General features: G+C 37.5%; 1 protein-coding gene across 2 annotated transcripts in view; it reads left to right on the top strand.

Moving 5' to 3' along the window:
- Positions 1-1,558: 1,558 nt before the first annotated feature.
- The window catches only part of LOC130088087 (metal transporter CNNM4), a 38,549-nt gene continuing 18,116 nt past the window's right edge, over positions 1,559-21,991 (top strand). Inside the window, exons 1-3 of one of the 2 annotated variants that reach the window (XM_056254704.1) lie at positions 1,559-2,966; positions 20,216-20,359; positions 20,688-20,822. In XM_056254704.1, the coding sequence (XP_056110679.1) occupies positions 1,595-2,966; positions 20,216-20,359; positions 20,688-20,822 (1,651 nt within the window). In that variant the 5' untranslated portion in view covers positions 1,559-1,594. The remainder of the gene's footprint in view (positions 2,967-20,215; positions 20,360-20,687; positions 20,823-21,991) is intronic. The other variant, XM_056254705.1, reaches the window with a different exon arrangement.

The following is a 21,991-nucleotide window of genomic DNA, read 5'->3' as shown; positions in this document are numbered from 1 at the left end:
ATATATACAGTATATACATGCAAATATTTCTTAAATATATACATGCATGTGTGTGTATTTATATATACAAAATAATTACACACACTACACACACATATATTATGTAAACAAAACTTTTATTTTGGATGCGATTAATCACGATTAATTTTTTCCCAGCCCTAAAATATATACAATACAATAGCAAACATAATTTTTTCTTTTCTTTCTGACCTTTATTTATGCATACTTTTAAAGGAGTGTCCAACATAACCAGTTCCCATGTACAGACTAAATCTAATTAAAATTATTTGGAATAAAGAACATTTACTTAAAGCTTGGTTAATGTCAAGATTGATTCCTGTAAAGAGAGGTTAGTTTACATTCATGCAAAGTGAGTATTTTAATCCCTGTTAAAGGGATAGTTAGGCCGAGTACCAGTTTCGTTCTTCTATTGAACACAAAAGAAGATATTTTAAAGTTGACGGCACCCAATGACTTCCTAGTTGAAAAAAAAAAAATACTATGGAAATCAATGGGGCCCATAAACTATCCCTTTAATATCAAAATGTGTGATATAGTTGCAGTGGTGTTCATTTGTACCCGGTCTGATGGCTCCATCTGTTGGTGAAGCTGCTTGATCCATTTTAATCAAGCCAGTTACATCTCTGTCCATTAGATGGCGCCGTAAAAACGTGAATCTAAGGATGCAGAATGGCTTTATTGCCACAGTTTGAAGATTCATTACGTTTCCAATTCCAAAGCATTAAAAAACATACCTACACACACCTTCACATTTACAAATATTTATACTCATAAATAATATATCATATAAATTAATTCATTTAAAAATATTTGAAATAAAGTTCATATATGCGTTTAAATCCGACGATTATTAAAACAATAAAGATATTTTGTATTGTGACATTCATTAGTGTAGTGTAATGAAAATATTATATTCCTAACGTATATTTTAAATTACGTTAATTACTGTAGTATACACCAACGTTCAAACGTTTGGAGTCGTAAGAAAGAAGTCTCTTATGTTCATTAAGGCTGTACAGTAAAAACAGTAATATTGTGAAACATTATTGCAATTACTATTTTAATCTATTTTAAAATCATTTTTCCCCCCCGTGATACCAAACCTGAATTCACATATCCTTCAGAAATCAATGTGTTGATTTGGTGCTCAAGAAACATTTCTTATTATTATCAATGTTGAAACAGTTCACTTAAAGTTCAAAAGCACAGCAATTATTTGAAACGGAAGTCTTTTGTAACATTATAAATATGTTACTGTTGCTTTGATCAGTTTAATGCCTCCTTGGTCTATGCAAGTAATCTTTTCCGTAAAAAACGGCTATTTTTTATAGACGGTATTATCTCATATTTTCAGACGTAATGAGAGTTTGGGACAGTAAAACAAACCGTTCCACCTTAATAGCACAGAAAAACCGGTCTTCCTTAACAACCAAACCCAAGAAGGCTCGTTCTTCCTCATAAGGTGACGAACCACTCGCTGATTGGAGTTCCGCGGACGATATGTTAATGAAGGGGCGTGGTCGTTTGAAATGAATAGGTGACGTCAACTCTCATTCCGCAGAGTGAAACAAACATGGCGACAGAATGCAGTTGGAAAGGGTACACGCTAACTTTAATGCTGTTCTTTTGGAGTAGAGTCTGTGCGAATAGAGCGGAATCCTGGGGGAGCGACAGCCGGATCCTCGGCATGCGGTTGGAGAGGAGCGTCAAGCCTGCCACGACCACCGATGATGGGATCATACAGGTATCCGAGGACAGCGACATCCAGCTCAGGTTCTACGGACTGCAGATCAGCAATGACACCTGGGAGCAGATTAAGTTCGTGGATCAGAGCGAGGGCAGAAGCTCTGACATCAACACTACTTGTGTTGACTTCACCAAAGACATCTCCATCAGTAAAAGTATGAATGTCAACAGCCAGGGCACCTCTGGGGTGCTGGGGGTCCAAATTAAAGCACTTAGGAAAAGTGAGTCCCAGAGGGAATATGCGCTGTGCATCAGACACAGCCAAGATGGGAAGTGGTACCTGCTGGAAGAAGATGATGGAAGGTTGCGTGTGGTGGAGATGAAGAAGTCGCTGCTTCCCATTTGGTTCCAGATAATCTTGATAGCCTGCCTCCTGGTGCTCTCAGGGATGTTCAGTGGTCTAAACCTGGGGCTCATGGCTTTGGACCCCATGGAGCTGCGGATTGTGCAGAGTTGTGGCACTGATAAAGAGAAGAAGTACGCTCGCAAGATCGAGCCCATACGGAGGAAAGGAAACTACCTGCTGTGCTCTCTTCTCCTCGGGAACGTGCTGGTCAACACCACGCTGACCATCCTGCTCGATGATCTCATCGGCTCAGGTCTGGGGGCTGTGGTGGCGTCAACCATCGGTATAGTCATCTTCGGCGAGATCGTTCCTCAGGCGCTCTGCTCTCGCCACGGCTTGGCGGTGGGTGCCAACACCATCCACATCACCAAGTTCTTCATGCTTCTGACCTTTCCACTGTCCTTCCCCATCAGCAAACTCCTGGATTGCGTGCTAGGCCAGGAGATCGGCACCGTGTACAACCGAGAGAAGCTGGTGGGGATGCTTAAGGTGACCGAACCGTACAATGACCTGGTGAAAGAGGAGATGAACATGATCCAGGGAGCTCTGGAGTTGAGGACTAAGACAGTGGAGGACATCATGACTCCTCTCAGCCACTGCTTCATGATCAACAGCGACACTGTCCTGGACTTCAACACCATGTCGGAGATCATGGAGAGCGGATACACACGCATTCCCGTTTATGAGGATGAACGGACCAATATCGTGGACATCCTATTTGTGAAAGACCTGGCGTTTGTGGATCCAGATGACTGCACTACGTTGAAGACCATTACTAAGTTCTACAACCATCCGGTCCATTTTGTGTTTCACGACACCAAGTTGGATTCCATGTTGGAGGAGTTTAAAAAAGGTTGGTCAATTTTTGTCAGTGACACACACTGTTTTTTTAATCCTGCAGTAATTCTCATTGTCACTATCAGGGAGGTTTTCATCAGGTGTAGCAAGGAGGGACGTGTATCAGCAGTGATGTCACTTTCAGATAGTTTGTGGAAAAGGTCTCTATCTATTTTTAATTAATTAGTCCCGCTCTTATCAGGTTGGAAAACATGCATCCTCCTCTCTCCCCATGGGCCTTTCTCTCCTCCACTGACTGTCAAGGTCAGTTGTTGGCATTCTTTCTTCTCTGGTATTCTCTCTCTTTCTTCCACACACATTTTTTGGGAGGTTGCTTTCCTGAAGCTCATGAAGTCGACATGAAATCATAATTGACCTTTCTTAATAAAGTCATCAGTGCATGATGTCATTCCTGAAAATGATCCTGCCCCTCCAAACACTGGTCATATAGAGCAGTGTTATTTTAGTGTTTTTTTATTTTTTATATACAATTATAGGTTTTATTAATAACAGAATTTTCTTTTGTTTTAATATTTTTCATTTTTCATTTTAATAAAACCTTTTTTTTAGTCATTTTGTAGTAATTTTTATGTACATTTGTCATTTTGTTTTATTCATGTTGTTGATTCTATCACTATTTAGCTTTAATTTATTTTTATTTCAGTTAAAGTTTTAGTATTTATTTATTTCAAATTAGTAATTTTAGTGCTTGAACTTAAACTTATTTCTGTTACTTGCCAAGGAAACATTTCTAATTTTCGTTTAGTTGAATTTTTACAGTTTTTGAACAGTTTACTTCAAAATACAGCTCTGATCCTCACTCAGATTTTTTTTTTTTTTTTTTTTTTTTTACATTATTCACAGAGGAATAACACGTTTCGGCTCGCAGGCCTTCTTCGGTATGTTAGATAATCTAATCCTCCACCCACTATTTAAACAATTAATTATATTGACGTCATCAAGATTGTATTTTTAACAACATTTATCCACATTCAGTATAATCTTTTTAACCATATTAATGGCATCCACCAATAATTTAGATGAAACACAAGATATATTTTTACACTAAACACAACAACAGAGGATCCCACGTTCAAAAAAATTAAACAATTAGACTATTTAAAAATCCTTATAAATCAATCCAGGTAACCACATCAAGTACATAACAGGAATCCACCTATAATCAATAGTTAAAGATGTCATTAGTAGCAAGCCATGAGGTTATTGTAATCAATATCTTAGTAGCCTAACTGTGATTAATACAGGAACTCTGGGAAAGTATGTTTAAGCAGACATTTGTACTTTGGTCCTGAAGCCTTGCCTAAAATACTTAGCTGGTATTTAACATTTTGAAGCTAGCGCTGGGCCAATTGCATAAACATAGCTGCTAAGTTAAGACTGTGTCATAACGGATTAGTTCACCCAAAAATGAAAATTTGGTCATTATTTACTTGGCCCCATGTCATTCCAAACCCGTAAGACCTTCGTCCATCTTCGGAACACAAATTAAGATATTTTTGATGAAATCCGAGAGCTTTTCTGACCTTTTATAACCACTATCAAGGCCCAGAAAGGTAGTAAAGACATCATTAAAATAGTCCATGTGACTCCAGTGGTTCAACCTTAATGTTATAAAGCGGCGAGAGCACTTTTTGTGTGCAAAAACCCCCCACTTTATTCGACAATCTCTTCTCTTCAATCTCAGTCTGCTACCCTGTTCACGTAATAAACACAGATCAGCGATTCCAGGTAATACGTCAGAACATTGATCTTATTTAGTGTCCGGAAGATAAACAAAAGTCTTACCGGTTTGGAACGACATGAGGGTGAGTAATTAATGACTATCCCTTAAAGAACTAGTCTGACCAACTAGCAGTTAGTTATCACTCTTACGTTTCAGATTCAAATTAGACCAATCTACCTTTTCATGTAACTGACTTTAAAAAGTTATGACCAGTCTAAGACCAGGCTAAGCGTTTTATGCAACCGGCCCTTGTTTGACTAATCACGTGTGTTTGTCATCACTATAACTATGACTAATAATGGAGAAAAACCTGTTATCTTATCATTGCTTGTGCAAGTTTACTGTCAGCAGGTTTTGATTTGTGACTATATTTGCTGAACTTGGACTGTTTTATTGCACAAACTGTGAAAAAGTGTGTCTTCCATATTAACATCCATTTAAACATGGCCAGACCAAAAATGGCATATTAATTACAATTATTCAAAGTCTGATTGATTTCCTGTAGTCCAGTATAATTCTTAACTCTAGTATTAGTTATTGTGTTAATATTCCTGCCACATTAATTTAACAAGACCGATTTGACACGTATTAGGCCCTATAGCTCAATTGCTTTTACAGTAGAAGTGATAGTCACCATGTGTCCAAATGGTTATGGTAGGCGATAATACCGAAGGAATTTGAACTGATAACATGATGACTTCTTAATGTAGAAGCTAGAAAAAATCTTTGGATTCACTGTTAATTAAAGGGGAACTCCGGCGCAAAATGAACCTTTGGTCTAATAAAACATTGGTACCTAGTCAACCGTTCTCTGAGATTTGTTTTCATGATAATCGAATGTAAAGAGTTTTATCTCTAAAAACTGTTTAGCGTATAACGCTAGTAATGGGGGCATTTAATAAGTAAAAAGAAATCGCTAGTTAATACCACTAACAAGACTCAAAATAGCCCCACACAGTAACATAATGAGGGTCCCTACATGCAAAACGAAGCATTGTGAACTTTGTAAGTGTACAGACCGTTTAATAAGAAGATAAAGATAAAGACAGTCCACTTCGTGTATACAGACAGGAGCCATCTTTGGAAAACAGTCTCAACTAATCAAACCACGAACGACGTGCTAAGTGAGCTGAACTGTATGAAGTTCAGTGAACTTCTGAACTGTATGAATGGCGTTCGTGGTTTGATTAGTCGAGACTGTTTTCCAAAGATGGCTCCTGTCTGTATACACGAAGTGGACTGTCTTTATCTTTATCTTCTTATTAAAAGGTCTGTACACTTACAAAGTTCTCAATGCTTCGTTTTGCATGTAGGGACCCTCATTATGTTACTGTGTGGGGCTATTTTGAGTCTTGTTAGTGGTATTAACTAGCGATTTCTTTTTACTTATTAAATGTCCCCATTACTAGCGTTATACGCCGGAGTTCTCCTTTAAGCTTCTTTGTGTGTGCAGTGGATACCTTTGAGATTGTTTGGTACCTTTGGTAATCAGACTTGTGATTCTGTTGATGTCAGACATGCACCTAATGCCTGCTACAGACTGAGCGATTTCAGCAATCCTATAAGATCATTACAAATCACACTGGATCTAATAAACTTGGGTACGACATGTATGTAAGTCAAGTCAAGTCAAGTCACCTTTATTTATATAGCGCTTTTTACAATACAGATTGTATCAAAGCGCTTCACAGTGATAACATGAAAACAATATAACAAAAACAATATAACAATATAACAAAGTTTGTTTCTAAAAGAAATTGTGTCAACGTCCACCTTAAGTAAGGCAGATCAATAATATTATTGAATATTAAATGTTAAATGTCCCCAACTAAGCAAGCCAAAATCCAAGGCAACAGTGGCAAGGAACCAAAACTCCATCAGGTGACAGAATGGAGAAAAAAACCTTGGGAGAAACCAGACTCAGTCAGGGGGCCAGTTCTCCTCTGGCCAACGGAAGAACAGTGCATGATTCGGGCAGCATTACAAGTCAGATTGGATCGGAACATTTAGAGTATTTTTTGGAAGTCCAAGTATGCACGCCGGTCTTAAGACGAGTTGTTGAGGATCAGTGCCGTCCACCATAGAGAGTCCATATCGCCCGTGTTGAGTCGTCACTTCATAGGCTTTGTGATTGGAGCATCTGAAGTCTCCGTGAGAGGCTGGATACAAACTGGAGCTGACGAACGCCATTTTCTCGGGACTCGCGTCCCGAGATAACAGCAGAAAAGCAAAGGGAAAATAATTAGCGTAGCTGCTGTTCATAATGATGATTTCCATAACACAGGCGTAAAAGACAAAACATGAAGACAGTGACTCTTGCGTCCCAAAATCACCCCCCTCCGTCCCCCACTCAACTCAGCCCAGCTTACTGACCTCTACGTCCCTCCTGCTGCTGAGACCTAACCACAATCTCACAATCTCTCCGCAACCCAACCCAACCATACGCGCCAACCCGTTGACTAAGGCTGTCGAGCCCCACTGGTGCGTGAATAGGCAGTTTCAGTGGACAACGGTTCCGTATGGCATACTACCTACCGCAACACAATATCTGCCCAACCACCCGTCATTCACGCAATATACACAGGAACGTAATGACTGCAAATACTATGCAACCTATACAGATAACCTACAGTCTCTTCAAGTTTTATAGTATTAAATGCATTTGATCTGATTCAGCAGTATAATAAAAGGTAAGCATTATGTAAATGCTTGGCTAAAAAGATGCGTCTTTATCTAGTTTTAAACTGGGACAGCGAGTCAGAGCCTCGAACAATATCAGGAAGGCTATTCCAGAGTTTAGGAGCTAAATGTGAGAACGCCCTCCCTCCTTTAGTGGACTTAGATATCCTAGGAATGACTAGAAGCCTCGAATTTAGTGATCTTAAAGAACGCGATGGATTGTAGGGCGATATAAGGTCCATTAAATACACAGGAGCTAAACCATTTAGGGCTTTATAGGTCAGTAATAGTACTTTGTAATTGATACGGAACTTGATAGGTAACCAGTGCAGAGATGATAGAATCGGTGTTATATGATCATATTTTCTGGACCTAGTAAGAACTCTAGCGGCTGCATTTTGCACTAACTGTAGCTTGTTTATTGAGGATGCAGGACAACCGGCTAATAAAGCATTACAGTAATCTAGTCTCGAGGTCATGAATGCATGAACTAACTTTTCTGCATCGGAAACAGATAGCATGTTACGTAATTTAGCAATGTTTCTAAGATGGAAAAAGGCCGTTCTTGTAACATATGAAATATGATTTTCGAAAGACAAGTTGTGGTCTAGTATAACTCCCAGGTCTTTTACCGTAGAGGATAAAGTAACAGGACATCCTTCTATATTAAAGTTGTATTGTAAGTGGTTTTGTGGATAGTTTTTTGGACCAACAAGTAATACCTCAGTTTTATCTGGATTTAGTAGCAGGAAATTATGCGTCATCCAGCATTTTATATCTTTAAGACACTCTGTCAATTTTGATGAGTTAGTGTTTTCATCTGGCCGTGATGAAATATATAATTGAGTGTCATCAGCATAACAGTGGAAATTAATTCCATGTTTTCTTATAATATTACCAAGTGGCAGCATATATATTGAGAATAGCAGAGGGCCTAACACCGATCCTTGCGGCACTCCATAATCTACTGACGTTATCTTCGATTTTTCCCCATTTAAACAAACAAAATGGTAACGGTCTGATAAATACGATCTGAACCAGCTTAATGCCTGTCCCTGAACACCAGTGTAGTTTTGTAGTCGATCCAAGAGTATTTTATGATCGATAGTGTCAAACGCAGCACTAAGATCGAGTAGAACTAGTATTGAGGTACAGCCTTGGTCAGAAGCTAAAAGTAATAAAAAGTATGTAGACTGTACGATGATGACACCTGTTGAATCGTAGGCTATGATGCAAGTTAGTATAGAAGAATAAAATGTCATCAGCATGCGCTAGTGGTAAACAAATAGAGCAAGATGAATCGCATGTTGTGCGCTGAAGAAAAGAGAAGGAAGCGAAAGAGGAGAATATGGATGCAGTCAAGGCTAGGTTGGCATGCCAATTTTGCAAATGGAGCTTGAGGTAAGTAGTTTTAACACCATGTCGCATTGATCAGTACGCCATTTCATGTTGCATTTTTTATGGCTAGTCAGTTGGTCGTAGCAGCAAACGCACTGATATGATCATGTTAAATTTCTGACACTGTGAGAGAATTATCGGAGGCGATCTTTGGTCGCAAGCCATTGAAAACGGCCATCTTTGAACCTCTCACACTGTACGACGTAGAACCACCGTTTAGGAGCCACGACACAGAAACCACAACACGATTGGTCATCCTTCATCTGGGACAGCCCAATATCCTACAATGTGTGCTACGCATTAACCAGATAGCAGAAAGCCAGTCAACCCCCAAGACGCATGCGTTCGTACTGTCCTTTTGAAATGGGCTGGCAAGGTAATATATTAGTTACCGGTTGGCTACTAGATTCATTAAATGAAAAACAAGGTGGTATTGATATTCATGCTGTTAGCTCAGCTCATGAGATTGTCCGTTTTGAAGCACTTCCTCTCGTTTAAGCAGAAGTCTTTTCTTCACTTTCTGTCCATGATACAAACCCGAATCTTTGTGTTTCCTTCCTCATCCGCTTAAACATAGCAGTACTCCAAGATGGCATTCTGCCTCTGCCGCCCAGTGTTTGGGTTGCCGTTCTGCCACGTGGTGCTCTGGCAAATGGTTTTGGTTATGCGTTGCATGCATGTATGAATGTGTAAGGGGGAAAAGCAGGGCAAAACCCACAATGAATGGCTGATTCCTGAAAGTCGACTCAGTCATTTTTAGTTTGTTTACAATGAGTTTAGTCATTGGATTTCTTGCAAGACCGGTGTCTTTTCTCCTGGTTGACGCCACTAGAATTTTGGCCCCATACAAAAAAACAGTCAGAAAAAGAAGAAAAGACACATTTCTGTCAAACATTGTTGTTTTGGTCAGTGATTAGGGTTGCTAAGTGGATTTGTCCAGCTCTCTGACGGTATTGTCATGTCATAAGCCTCTCTGTATTCTAGTTGGATCACGGTCTCTGTTTCTCTGTGAATGCATTCATGGCTACAGTGTCACAAATACTTCTCTCTTCCTATCCTTCACTTCCTGTCATGTCATTTGTTGATTAGGAGTGCTGACCGAGCATACACTGTGTGTTTGTGCTTGTGTTCGATCCCAAGGAGGAACGGCTCTGTTGAGGAAGGAGAAGAGGATTTGGATGGTTCTAGGTCTGATGTCAGAGCCTCACTTTCCATACACTTAATTACACAAATATGCAATTTTCTAGAAAAAAGTATTTCATTTTTTGTCAGACTACAATTTTTAAGTGTAATTTGGTTTCTTTTGAACTGAGAAAAAAGACCGAAACGTTGTCGAGATATTTTTTTTCAGGATTTTTATAGACATTTCTTGGAATATATCTGGATAAGATGTAATTGCTGCAACAAAGAAACCCAGCTGAAAAATAGGAATACTATTTATTTTATTTATACATTTTTTTTTTTGTATTTATATTACAAATATCACTATCTAAATAAAATAAATAGTATTCATATTTTTCAGCTGGGTTTCTTTGTTGCAGTAATATATACCACTTTATTGACTTATTTAAAGTCAAGGGGTTCTTGCTAAATAAAACGTTTCTTTTAATGTATATGCATTTTAGATAATTATTTAATGATTTATTTAAAGTCTAATGATTTATTTAAAGTCAATTGATTTAAAGTTTTTACTAAAATGTAGTCTTTTATCTCACATTTTATCTTTGTATTTTTGAGATTTTTCATAATTTTTTTTATAGTATAATCAAATCTATTAAGTTAAATGGTTTATCTAAAGATGCATTATTGAAATGACATTTGAGAATTGGTGAAAGTTTCGGTGTATATCTGTGTATACTTGTCATCAAATCAATATTGACCATATTGCTCTTTCTCTCAAATCACTTTTTTTTTCTCAGATGACTTTACTTAATGTTAACTAATGGACAAATAGCCAATTATACATAGTTTTAGAAAACTCTCCATTTGGGTCTAGTTCCGATCTGATATGTATATGTAACAGTAGGCTAGTGTAAGTGGCAATTCATGTTCCATAAATAATTCTGGAGTTTTCGTAAAGATGTAAAGTTGCAGTAGACAACTACTTATAATTTTTGGTTAAAAAAAAGTACACAAATGTAAACTTGCAGATATTTAACAATCGCGCATACACATCCACAGTGCTGGCTGCAGACAGATGTTCAGTTTATGTGGTACTGTATAGTGAAGTAATTGAGATGAGTTTCAGAAACGGAACGTCAGTGAAACTGCAGATGACAAAAAACTAAAGATGGCGTGTGCAGTTACAGATGCAATTTACTCATCCCCTGAGTAAAGAAACATTGGTGTGTTTCATTGCGTATGACTCAGATTAGCCGAATGATTCATTTGGAGGAGATCAGTAATGTCCACTTTCTGCAGAATGCAATTTCTGTGGGACACAACAGTGTGACCATGCTTGCTTAATGCTTTCTTTTTCTTTTTGCAAGTCTTCAGTGTAAGAACATTCGGATGCATATGTATTAAGACTTCGAAAGATATTGGAGATCTTTTTTTTGCAGGTTAAAAATGATTTAATGTCATGATTTGTCAGGATAGGCTACATAATGATCATTACAAGTCTCATAGAAATCCTCCTCCTAACTGTCTTCTTTCAAATATTGTAACACCTTTTAATCGACAGTCAGGGCTGATTTGATACATTTAGAGGTGTGAGCGACTCAATCAAGTGACCCAACAAGTTTAAATCAACTCCATTCACTTTTTATATATTTGACAAGCAAAATCGGCCCATGTAACATTCTGACCTAGTTAATGTTATGTGATTCAATTTAAGTTGGTAATTGAAATTACTTTACAAATTAATCAAAGTTGTTTATAAACTTCCTTTAAAATACTGCTGTATTTTCGAGAAAGTAATTTCAAGTAACACCAAATTCTGAGAATTATCAAATACCAGAACATCTACTATGATGACACAGACACCTTTTAACATTTACATTTTTGTTGTCATCTGATTATTGTTACTATTGTTGCAGTATAATAATGATTTTTATTATTGTTAGTTTATACGTTGTAAAACATTATTACAATTTCAATGAATTTTCAGCATCATTCCTCCAGTCTTCAGTGTCACATGATCCTTCAGAAATCATTCTAAAATGCTGATTTGCTGCTTAAGAAACATTTCTTATTATTATCATCAATGTTGAAAACAGTTGTGATGCTTAATATTTTGGAAACTGTAATAAAACATTTCAGAACTCTTTTAATAACGGTAATAGAAATGTGAGAACATTATAAATGTCTTACTGTCACTTTTGATCAATTTAATGCATCCTAGCTGAATACAAGTATTAACTCTTTCCCCACCAGCATTTTTGATAATTTTCGCAAAAATGTTATGGCCCCCAGAATATTTTGTTGTATGAATATCTGAGCATGAAATATAACAAAAAACAAAAGCCAATGCTTTTTTTAAAAAAAAAGAAAAAAAGTATGCATTATTTTTTTCTTTTATTATTATATTATATTATTTTTAACAAAAAGCTGAGAAAATCGCTTCTTCCCCCCAAAGACTTCAACATGCAAAAGCAATGATTATGTCCATAGACAGTAAAAGAAATGGACACAGCGACCATAGACTTCAACAGAGAAAAGTAAAAGTCAATTAGAAGCACTCACTTCCTGATGGCTGAGCGACTGCCCAGGCTCAAACTGAGCTTGACGGCGTAGATGTGACGTGAGCAACCTGACTTACAGTTGTACATCTTCTAATAGCTGCGCCAAGAGGAATCTGAATCATTCCCTTCCGAATCTTGCAGAGCCGGAGAGCGTGAGTAGGAGCTGAGCAGCAGCAGGAGCAACTTTATGACTCTCTATGGGCTTCTCCCTTGACTTTATGCCTCCACGTCCCCCCGATTGACATGCGAGCTTCTCCTCCTGTCTATACAGTAATTTCTCTACTTTGCGACAGAGAGTTGCGTGGTTATGACGCAATCGTTAGCCTATTTTTACAAAAACTGCAAGGTAATGGAGCCTTTTATACATTGTTGGGTTTCTTTAGAAATAAACAATGGACAAATGGAGTCTTTAAACGCCTCAGATGTAAAGTTATTCACTGTCAGATACCTAGTTTCCACCAAAAAAAGAACTGGTTCGGAACTGGTGCTGGTTCAAACTTGGTTCAACTTGCGAACCTTCTCAGAACCTGTTTGTTTTTCCACTGACTAGAGAGCCCAGCGAACGACGTCGTTACGTCACTGTGTATGTCGCCATACGTCTTAGCTTTCCCATTCCCGTTGTGTTGTTGTTCACAGTAACCCGCCCCCAGCCCCCGACGTAAGCATGACGTGGTAAAAGAACGGTTCTAGTCCAGCAAAGAGTTGGTGCCGCTTTGGAACCAATTTTCCTGGCCGAGAACCGGTTCTTTGGCTGTCGAAACACAAAGAGCTGGTTCGCGAGTAGGCACCGGCTCCGAACCGGCTCTCAAAATGCTTTGGTGGAAAAGGGCCAAAAGTGACACCAAAATGAATGGGAGTCAATGGAATGCTAACAGCAGGTGAAGGCTTGCCTAGCCAATGCGGCGGCCCCCGGGGAGACTTCAGTTTCCGGCTGGTGGATTATCCCCTTGATTATGTCCCATGTTTCTGCTTCTTTTTCGTCTGTGTTTTGATCAGGAGATTCTGTACTCTTTCAGAAGTTGCATAATAGCGCCCCCTAACGAATAACAGTAAAAACACGGAGGGCCGGAAAATACCGTCAATGGCGGGGAAGTGTTGTGTCGTAAATGATGGACAATTCCCTCAGTGTCGCAGGAAAGAGTTGATTCTTTTTTGAAACTTTTGAAAGGTTTTGCAAAGAAGAATGTCATATACTGACTTTATTATTTTAAAACGTGTAAGAATGATTAGGTATGTCCTGTGTGACTATATGAATAAATATGCCTGCATAATGGCTTTCAGGTGATGCTGTTAAGGTAGATCGCAGGGTACAGAGTGTGTCAGTGGGTGAGTGTGTTTACTGATGCAGAGAGAGAGAGAGAGAGAGAGAGAGAGAGAGAGAGAAAGAAAGGGAGGGAGGGGCGAGCAAGCAAGAGACAGACCAGCATTGTTTTAGCCGCAGGGATTGATGACTCGGCAAGACAAAACTGGCTTGTGAAATGCAGAAAATACAGAGGATGTTCTTTTATTTATTTATATATATATATATATATATATATATATATATATATATATATATTAGGGCTGTCAAATGATTAATCATGATTAATCACATCCAAAATAAAAGTTTTTTTTACATAATATATGTGGGTGCATTGTGTATAATTATTTTATATATATAAATACACACACATGCTTGTATATATTTAAGAAATATTTTCATGTGTATACTGTATATAGATTTATATATAATTTATATTATATATAAATATAAATATTTTATATTTAAATTATATTTTTTTCTTAAATATACATGCATGTGTGTGTATTTATATATATATATATATATATATATACAAAATAATTATACACAGTGCACCCACATATATTATGTAAAAAAAACCTTTTATTTTGGATGTGATTAATCGTGATTAATCATTTGACAGCCCTATTATATATATATATAATATATATATATATATATATATATATATGAAATAAGATTTGAACTAAAGTACTTTGGGGAAACCTGCATTTGTGGGCAGCAGACACTTGAATTTTAGTACTTTGCAGCATCACCTCTATTTCTCACTCTATTTCGTTGTACCATTAAAACATCCTGCAAGTTTCATAGCTTAAAATGTCCTCATTATAAACAAAGAATTGATTTAAGTTTAACCAAGCTTTGTTTGGATATTATGGGATCTTCTGTGACGTCACATGCCTCCGGAGCAAGACATTAAACAGTAGATTTACACCATCGGACAACTGCGCCAGGAAGTGGTCGGTTTATTTTTAATGGCCTTCCAGATTGCATTGGAGGATTATATGTTTTGTTCGGAGCGTTTGATGATTCTGAGCAGGTTCAGAATGAGGGTCATGAAAATTTTCTATTTTTATTGTGTTGTGTGGAATTGTTGTTTTGGCAGTAGATGGTGTTTAGTTTACATTAAGCCAAACTAAGCTTTTCAGAATGTTCCACTGGTACATGACGTGAAGAGTTTCTTTCTGTTGTGTCGTCATGATGTTTGGCTCATTTGTTCCTCTGCAGCACAATGCAGACCCACTGAGAGACGTCTGCTGCCGGGGATCTGTTCCACAAACGCTCTGACCTGACTTTACGCTTATCTCAAGCAAAGACACTTGCTGTAGAATCAGGGATCCGCAATCTTCTGCATCACTCGAGTACAGGCTGTTTAGTCTGCATGTGCCGCGCAGGCTTTATTAGCTACATCCGGTCACATTACAAACAGTCAGATGGAAGATAAGCCGGCGAGCTTTAACTCTTCATTCCATGTCCGCTAACTGAAAAGTACTGTGGTATTACCATGCATTGTTTAGATGTGGTACCATGTTGCTACCACGATATGATTTAGATAATGCACCATGGTAATACCATGCTGTCTTTGATTGACTTTGAAATCTGTTGAAAACAGTAAAACAACTATCATTCTACTGCATGTTTTTGGACATACCCCATAGTACTATTGTTGTTTTTGGGGACTTTTATCATATTATTCTTGAAAGTACACTAGCGTTCAGAAGTTGATGAAAAAAACGTATGTTGGACCGTTCATATATAAAGTTGTCATTTTGGGAAATATTATTACAATTTAAAATAACATTGTGTATGTACACACTAAGAAGTAAGATTTTTATTTAATTTTATTGGAAGAAGTCTCTTATGCTCACCAATGCTGCATTTATTTGATCAAAATACAGTAAAACTGTGAAATATTATATAAAATATATATTTTTAATATATATATTTATTCAGTTATACATTTTATTTGTACAGTTGTAGATTTTTTTTCGGTATACTTTTTGATGAAGAATTTATTTTCTGTTTTCTATTTTATTGTTTTAATTTGTATTTTTTTTTCTGTAGTGGTGAAGCTGAATTTTCAGCAGCCATTAATCAAGTCTTTAGTGATCCTGAAAAAAATATTATAATATTATGATTGGATGCTCTAGAAACTTTCCTTTTATTATTAGTTGAAAATGGTTGTGTTGCTTAATGAAGTGTGGAAAGTGACTTTTTTTCCGGATAATTTGATTAAAACAACATTCTAAAGAACGTTAATGGGAATTATTTTTTTAAACAGTCTTTTTTGTAATTTTAGATCAATTTGAAGCATTCTTGCTGAATTTAGTGATCCCGAACTTTGAATGGCATTGAACCCGTTAAATCTTAGCTTTAAATAAAATAAATATCATGATTTTTCATGTCATGCCACATTGCAGTGAAATCTTCTTTCTCCAGTGATTGTTCAATGGTCTAAACATTTGCAGTCAAAGCTTCTGTGGTAGAAGATAGGAAGTGTTTTTGTGGTTTTGGACAAGACGAGTTTAAATATTTTGTAGATGCTAAATTATGTTTCGCAATTCACTGTTTTGGCTCCTTATGTCAGTGCAACAGGGTGTTTTGTCTACGCAGAATTCCTGGATTTTTGTTTTGATGAGCAAATGCTGTAGGATTTCCTGGCTCTTTGTGTGCTGAATGGCAACAATAGACGTCTTATAAACTGTGTGAACCCTTAGCTCTTTCTGTTTGTCCATGACACTATTTATTTACAAAGAAACAAGATATAGTAAGCGGTGTGCTACAGTAGCCTACTGTGGTTTGTCACTTAATTGAGCAAAAGCGTACAGGGTTCCCCCCTTAAGTGACTCTTTTTGGGGGGAATTTTTAATTTGGGGGGGGGGGGGGGGTTGCTCACTCTGTGTTTTTTACAATGGGGTAATTTTGTTGCAATAGCATTTAGACAGCACAAGGAAGCTTGATTTCAAACTTTGAGTCAGTAATAATAAAACAAGAACAAATAAATAACAACCATTAGCACAAATAAATACAATAGAATAAAGATAGAAATTAAATAAACAGCACTGTACGTTTTTCAGGTAGGTCTAACAGTATTCAAGGAAGAAATGCCACAGAAATTGGATAGTCAAATATAAAATAACTGCATAGCCTTAACTGATTAAATATAAATTATCCCTTATTAAAGCTGAAAAAGTTGTTCAGTTGAGGAGTGAGTGATTCTCTTTTTCTTTTGTTGTTTGATTAACATTGGCAGACAGAAGCAGGTTTATTAGGCTGCTGTCACTTTAAGAGTTAATGCATGGATCCAGTATACTGATGCACATGCGTTTTCTTTCCTAGCTGTTTACATTCATTCACTTAAAGAGCATATTGCAGGTAAAAAAAAAATCTAAATTAATATATAACCTTGTATGAAAATACCATATGAAAAGGTAATGCAGGATTTAAAATGTTTTAAAACGACATAAGGGCACTAATTTAGTAGATAAAGTGAGCGTTTCTTTGACTGCTCGTAAAAACGGCTTTTTTTTTCACCATCGCGTCATTTTACGTCACGCTAGGGAGCCTCAGCCTCGGCTCAGTGCAGAGTAGGCTGGCATTCAGTGAGAGCGGCCGTGAGTCAGTGTGTTTTCGGTAGTTTTTGTATTTCAATCTATCATCGTCATGGTAAATTATTGTGTTTGTGGAGGTTGCAAAAACTCCGGCCTGTCAGGACATCGAGTCCACAGGTTTCCATAACAAGAAAAACGGTGCTGCTGTATATCTTTCGTGCCTGGTGCGGTTTGTGCAGGTGAAGAGACGTGATTTCTCTTCCGCATCGGCTTCGAGAAACGCGGTCGTGTGTAGCTTTCACTTCAGATCGTGTGTAGCGTTCACTTCAGATCGGAGGATTATCATCCCGGCGATATGATGGAGTTCAACATGGGATGCCGAAGCAAGAATATTGATCGTCGTATACTGTACCAATGGCATCAAATAGTGTGATATAGGTAGTCATGCCCTAAATAGAGGCAACTTGTAATTGAAAAAGAAAATTACTAGGTTGATTAAATATTCAAATCTTAAATTTTCTGTTTATGTTATAACCCAGATGAAAAATATGTTTTAAAAATGTACTTGAGTATGTTTTTAGTAACTTACAATAGAAATATACTCAAGTATAGTTTTTATACATTTAATAGTATACATCTACCCTAAACATACTAATGTCTGCTGGCCTGATATACGATGGTAATAACCTGTACAATATTGTGAGCAGTGTATATCGTTAGCGAACGTGTATCTATAAGCACGTCTCTCACCAAGACACCTGTCCTGTTCTCCACTGGTTCTCCTCACACCACAACTCAATGTGTCTCTGACCGTTCTGTCTAACATTAATCCTGGCCTGTCCCTACTCTCTTGGCAGCATAGCAGGCTCATAATTGTATGGCTGTAGTCCGTCATACGAGTAAGTATTTCCTCAGCGTCCGAAATGTCATTGCGATCCATTGTTTTCCTGTTGTTTGAATCGACCGCTCTCCCGCCCGTTACGTCACGCCCGCCACACCCATTTTCAGACGCGGAAGTAAAATTTTCTCACAAAAACGACTCCAGAAGCTTCTGTAGCGTATTTATAAGAATATTTTAAAGAAAATCTAGTTCCTACATTATTTTTCTATACATTGACTCGTTGGGTCCTCTAACCTGCAATATGCCCTTTAAGACATAACTGACAGTGTGAACGTGAATACTTGCCAAGACAGGTATTTTGCCATTTTTGTGTGAGTATTTGACCATCTAAAGCAACACTAAGTAAGATTTTTATACCTTAAAATAATGTTTCCAAAATCGTTTCAGTAGTTCATTAAGTCGTAACAGGGTGAAAGGCACTTCTGGATTCGCTTTGCGGTCCTTTATCTGATATATCCACGCTATTTAAGATTGCCAGATCGGGTTGTGTTTCTGTAGTTCTAATGAGACAGAAGAAAACTACAAATTTGACTTGCTTTACGTCAAGCGTTACAATAGTCATTATTTTGTTTTTCTTCGTTTCTGATGTCGCCATACATCATACTTTCATGAAATCATGCAACATATACCTTGTCTGTGGACAAAGCCGCTGCTGGATAAACAAGCGTTTGTGTGACAGTAGGCTGCGTAGGCTAAATTATTTACGACAGCGGTAATGGACAATTCCGCTTCCAACCTGTAGGGCGACCGCAGAGGAAAAGTTACTTGGTGCTGCTTTAAGCGCAATAAGCCTCATAATTTGAAATCAATTTGAGCGAGCGAGCAAGCTGAGTGGCTTTATGTGTGTGCGCTTTGGCTGAGAGTCTCTCAGAGAGTGTTTTGCGAGTGAAAGTCTTGAATCGCAGCGTGCAGCTCGCTTGCAGTGCAGACGCAACTATGGGGTGATGTGAAGATCTTTTTGCATTTTGAGAGAGAGAGAGAGAAGGCACGGTACCGCTGCATCACTCGCACTGTTTGTGAAATTGCGTCTCACAGAAAGTTTTCAAATGACTTATTTTCTCTGATAATCTGCTTGGATTAATTTACTCATTTAACATGCTATAAATCCATAAATGTTTGCTGGAATTGCTTTCTTTATTATTGCGATAACTGTAGGAATGTCTAAATTTGTGCGCAATGCCTGCAATCCCATGCTGAAATTCAGGCTCTGTTTAAATGTTATAAATGCGTTGGTATATGCAGAAAAGAATTAATCATAATATAATATAACTATTAAGTATATTAAATGATAAAATATACAATTCATATAATATTACAATGTTATCTTTATGCAAAGCTCTATCAAACCATTACTGCTTGATTTCTTATTTGCGAATGTATTTCCTGCTTTAAAGGGGTCATCGGATGCAAAAATCGCTTTTATATGGTGTTTGCATATATATGTGTCTTTGCAGTGTGGACACAACCACCATACAATGGGAAAAAATCAATTCTCTCCTTTTTTTTTATCCTCAAAGTCTAAACACTCTCAATAATCAATCCGTTTGGATTTTCTGGGCACTATGATGTCATATTGCTCATGCTCCGCCCACAACCACTGACGGACTGTCCCGTATTAGCATATTTCCACCCTCAGCCATTTGTATACTGTCCGCCAAGGCAGCACTTTACGTGTCTTGTGTCGACACCCCCCATGGAAGAGAGGGGTGGGGTGAGCAGTTGCTCATTATCATTTAAAGAGACATGCACTGAAACTGAGCTGTTTTTGAGGAGGTAAAAAGGGTTTTGTTTTACACAACCATTGAAGAATTTTAACCAAAGTATGTTACAAACTTTACATGAAGACCCTAAAGAATCATACCAAGTTGTGGAAAATGGGCATCCGATAACCCCTTTAATACTAAAGCTCTTTGAGTGTTATTTGACTGAATGAATATGTTTATTATTTTCATTATTTATTAACAGCTATTTATTGAAAGAGTAACTTATAATTAAATCTTCTGCAGGTAAATCACACTTGGCGATTGTTCAGAAAGTGAATAATGAGGGGGAGGGAGATCCTTTCTATGAGGTGCTGGGATTGGTCACCCTGGAAGATGTCATCGAGGAGATCATCAAATCAGAAATCCTGGACGAGTCTGACCTCTACAGTGAGTGGGCAGTGTCTCTATCTTTAAATAAAATCACACAGCATTTGCACATCTCAGTTTTTCAACACACATACATTTGACTTCCTCTTGCTGTGCTGCATCACACAACATTTCACGTATGCTTACGAAATGACAGAGACATGCACTCAGCATTTTTTTGAAAAAAGCCCATATCATCATGTTCATGATGTTAGAGTTTTCATGGTACCAATGTGATTTTGTTGTTGTTGTTGTTGGAGGAATTAAGTCATCTGACTTCTGTTATAAATTCCTCAGTGTTCTGCTCCAGTTCTGCTCATATCAGTTTGTGTCTGTGTATTTTTTGCAGCTGATAACCGCAACAGAAAGAAAGTGGCACACAATAAGAACAAGCGAGACTTCTCTGCCTTCAAACATGAGAGTGAGTCTAAAGTCAAGATCTCTCCTCAGCTGCTACTGGCCGCTCACCGCTTCCTAGCAACAGGTAAACAATCACCAGACTGAGTGTAACAGTATGTGTACCTTGCCTTGCCTTTTTTTGGCCTATTTTACCTGTACAAGAAAACATGCTTAAAGGGTTAGTTCACCCCAAAATGAAAATTCTGTCAGTAATTACTCACCCTCATGTTGTTCCAACCCCGTAAGACTTTCGTTCATCTTCGGAACACAAATTAAGATATTTGTGATTAAATCTGAGAGCTGGATCACTCCTCCATAGGCTTCTTAAGGGATCGAAACTTGCTGGCCGAGAAAAGTTAAAGACATTTTTAAAATAGTCCGAGTGACTACAGTGGCTCAATCTTAAGTTTATCAAGCGACGAGAATACTTTTTGTGCGCAAAAAACAAACAAAAATAACGACTTTATTCAACTATTCATTTCCTTCTCTGTGGGCCTCGAGATTTCACGTAGTGGAACTGACCAGCGCTTCTAGGTTGTACGTCACACGCATCACACACATGACCAGCGTCGGCCAATAGTGATTCTACGTGTGACGTGGAACAAAGAAGCTTTGCGCAGTTTCACTACGTGAAATCTCGAGGTGTTGAAATTGATGTTAACCTAGATTAAAATTTGTAATGTTTACCCAGTTTTTTGCCATGAAAATAGCCTTGGATGCTGGCATGGATTTACATTTACCTTGTTGGTTCAATTTGTTACATTTGTAACACTTTATAATCAGGTCCCGTTAGTTAATGCTTTAACTAACAATCAGCATTACATTTATTACAGTATTCATACATTTTTAGTTAATAAAAATACAACTGTTCATTGTTTGTTCATGTTAGCTCAGGTCCATTAAATAATATTAACAGATGCAACTTTTGATTTTAATAATATTTTAGTAAATGTTTGAATTAACCTTAAGGGGCTGTTAACATGACACCGTTTTAACTAAAAACTATTAACTTTTTATGCATTTTATTCCGGCCATTTACATGACAACAATGTTTTGGGGGCCTTAAAAATCAAACTTTTGAAAACGGGAAAACACAAAGAAAAAAGTTTCCGTTGTTAGTACATCGTTATCGTGTAAACTTAAGATTAAACCATTAGATTAAAGGGGCACTTGGCAACTATTTCAATTTAATAAAACCGTTTAGAAATAATTTGAATGGTTCAATAATCTGTTCTGGAGAGAATGGTGACTTTC

Source organism: Rhinichthys klamathensis, unplaced genomic scaffold (genome assembly GCF_029890125.1).
Source record: "Rhinichthys klamathensis goyatoka isolate OS25496 unplaced genomic scaffold, OSU_Roscu_1.1 h1tg000114l_1, whole genome shotgun sequence".
In the NCBI taxonomy this organism is placed as follows: Eukaryota; Metazoa; Chordata; class Actinopteri; order Cypriniformes; family Leuciscidae; genus Rhinichthys; species Rhinichthys klamathensis.
This window is presented reverse-complemented; position numbering and strand designations above follow the sequence as displayed.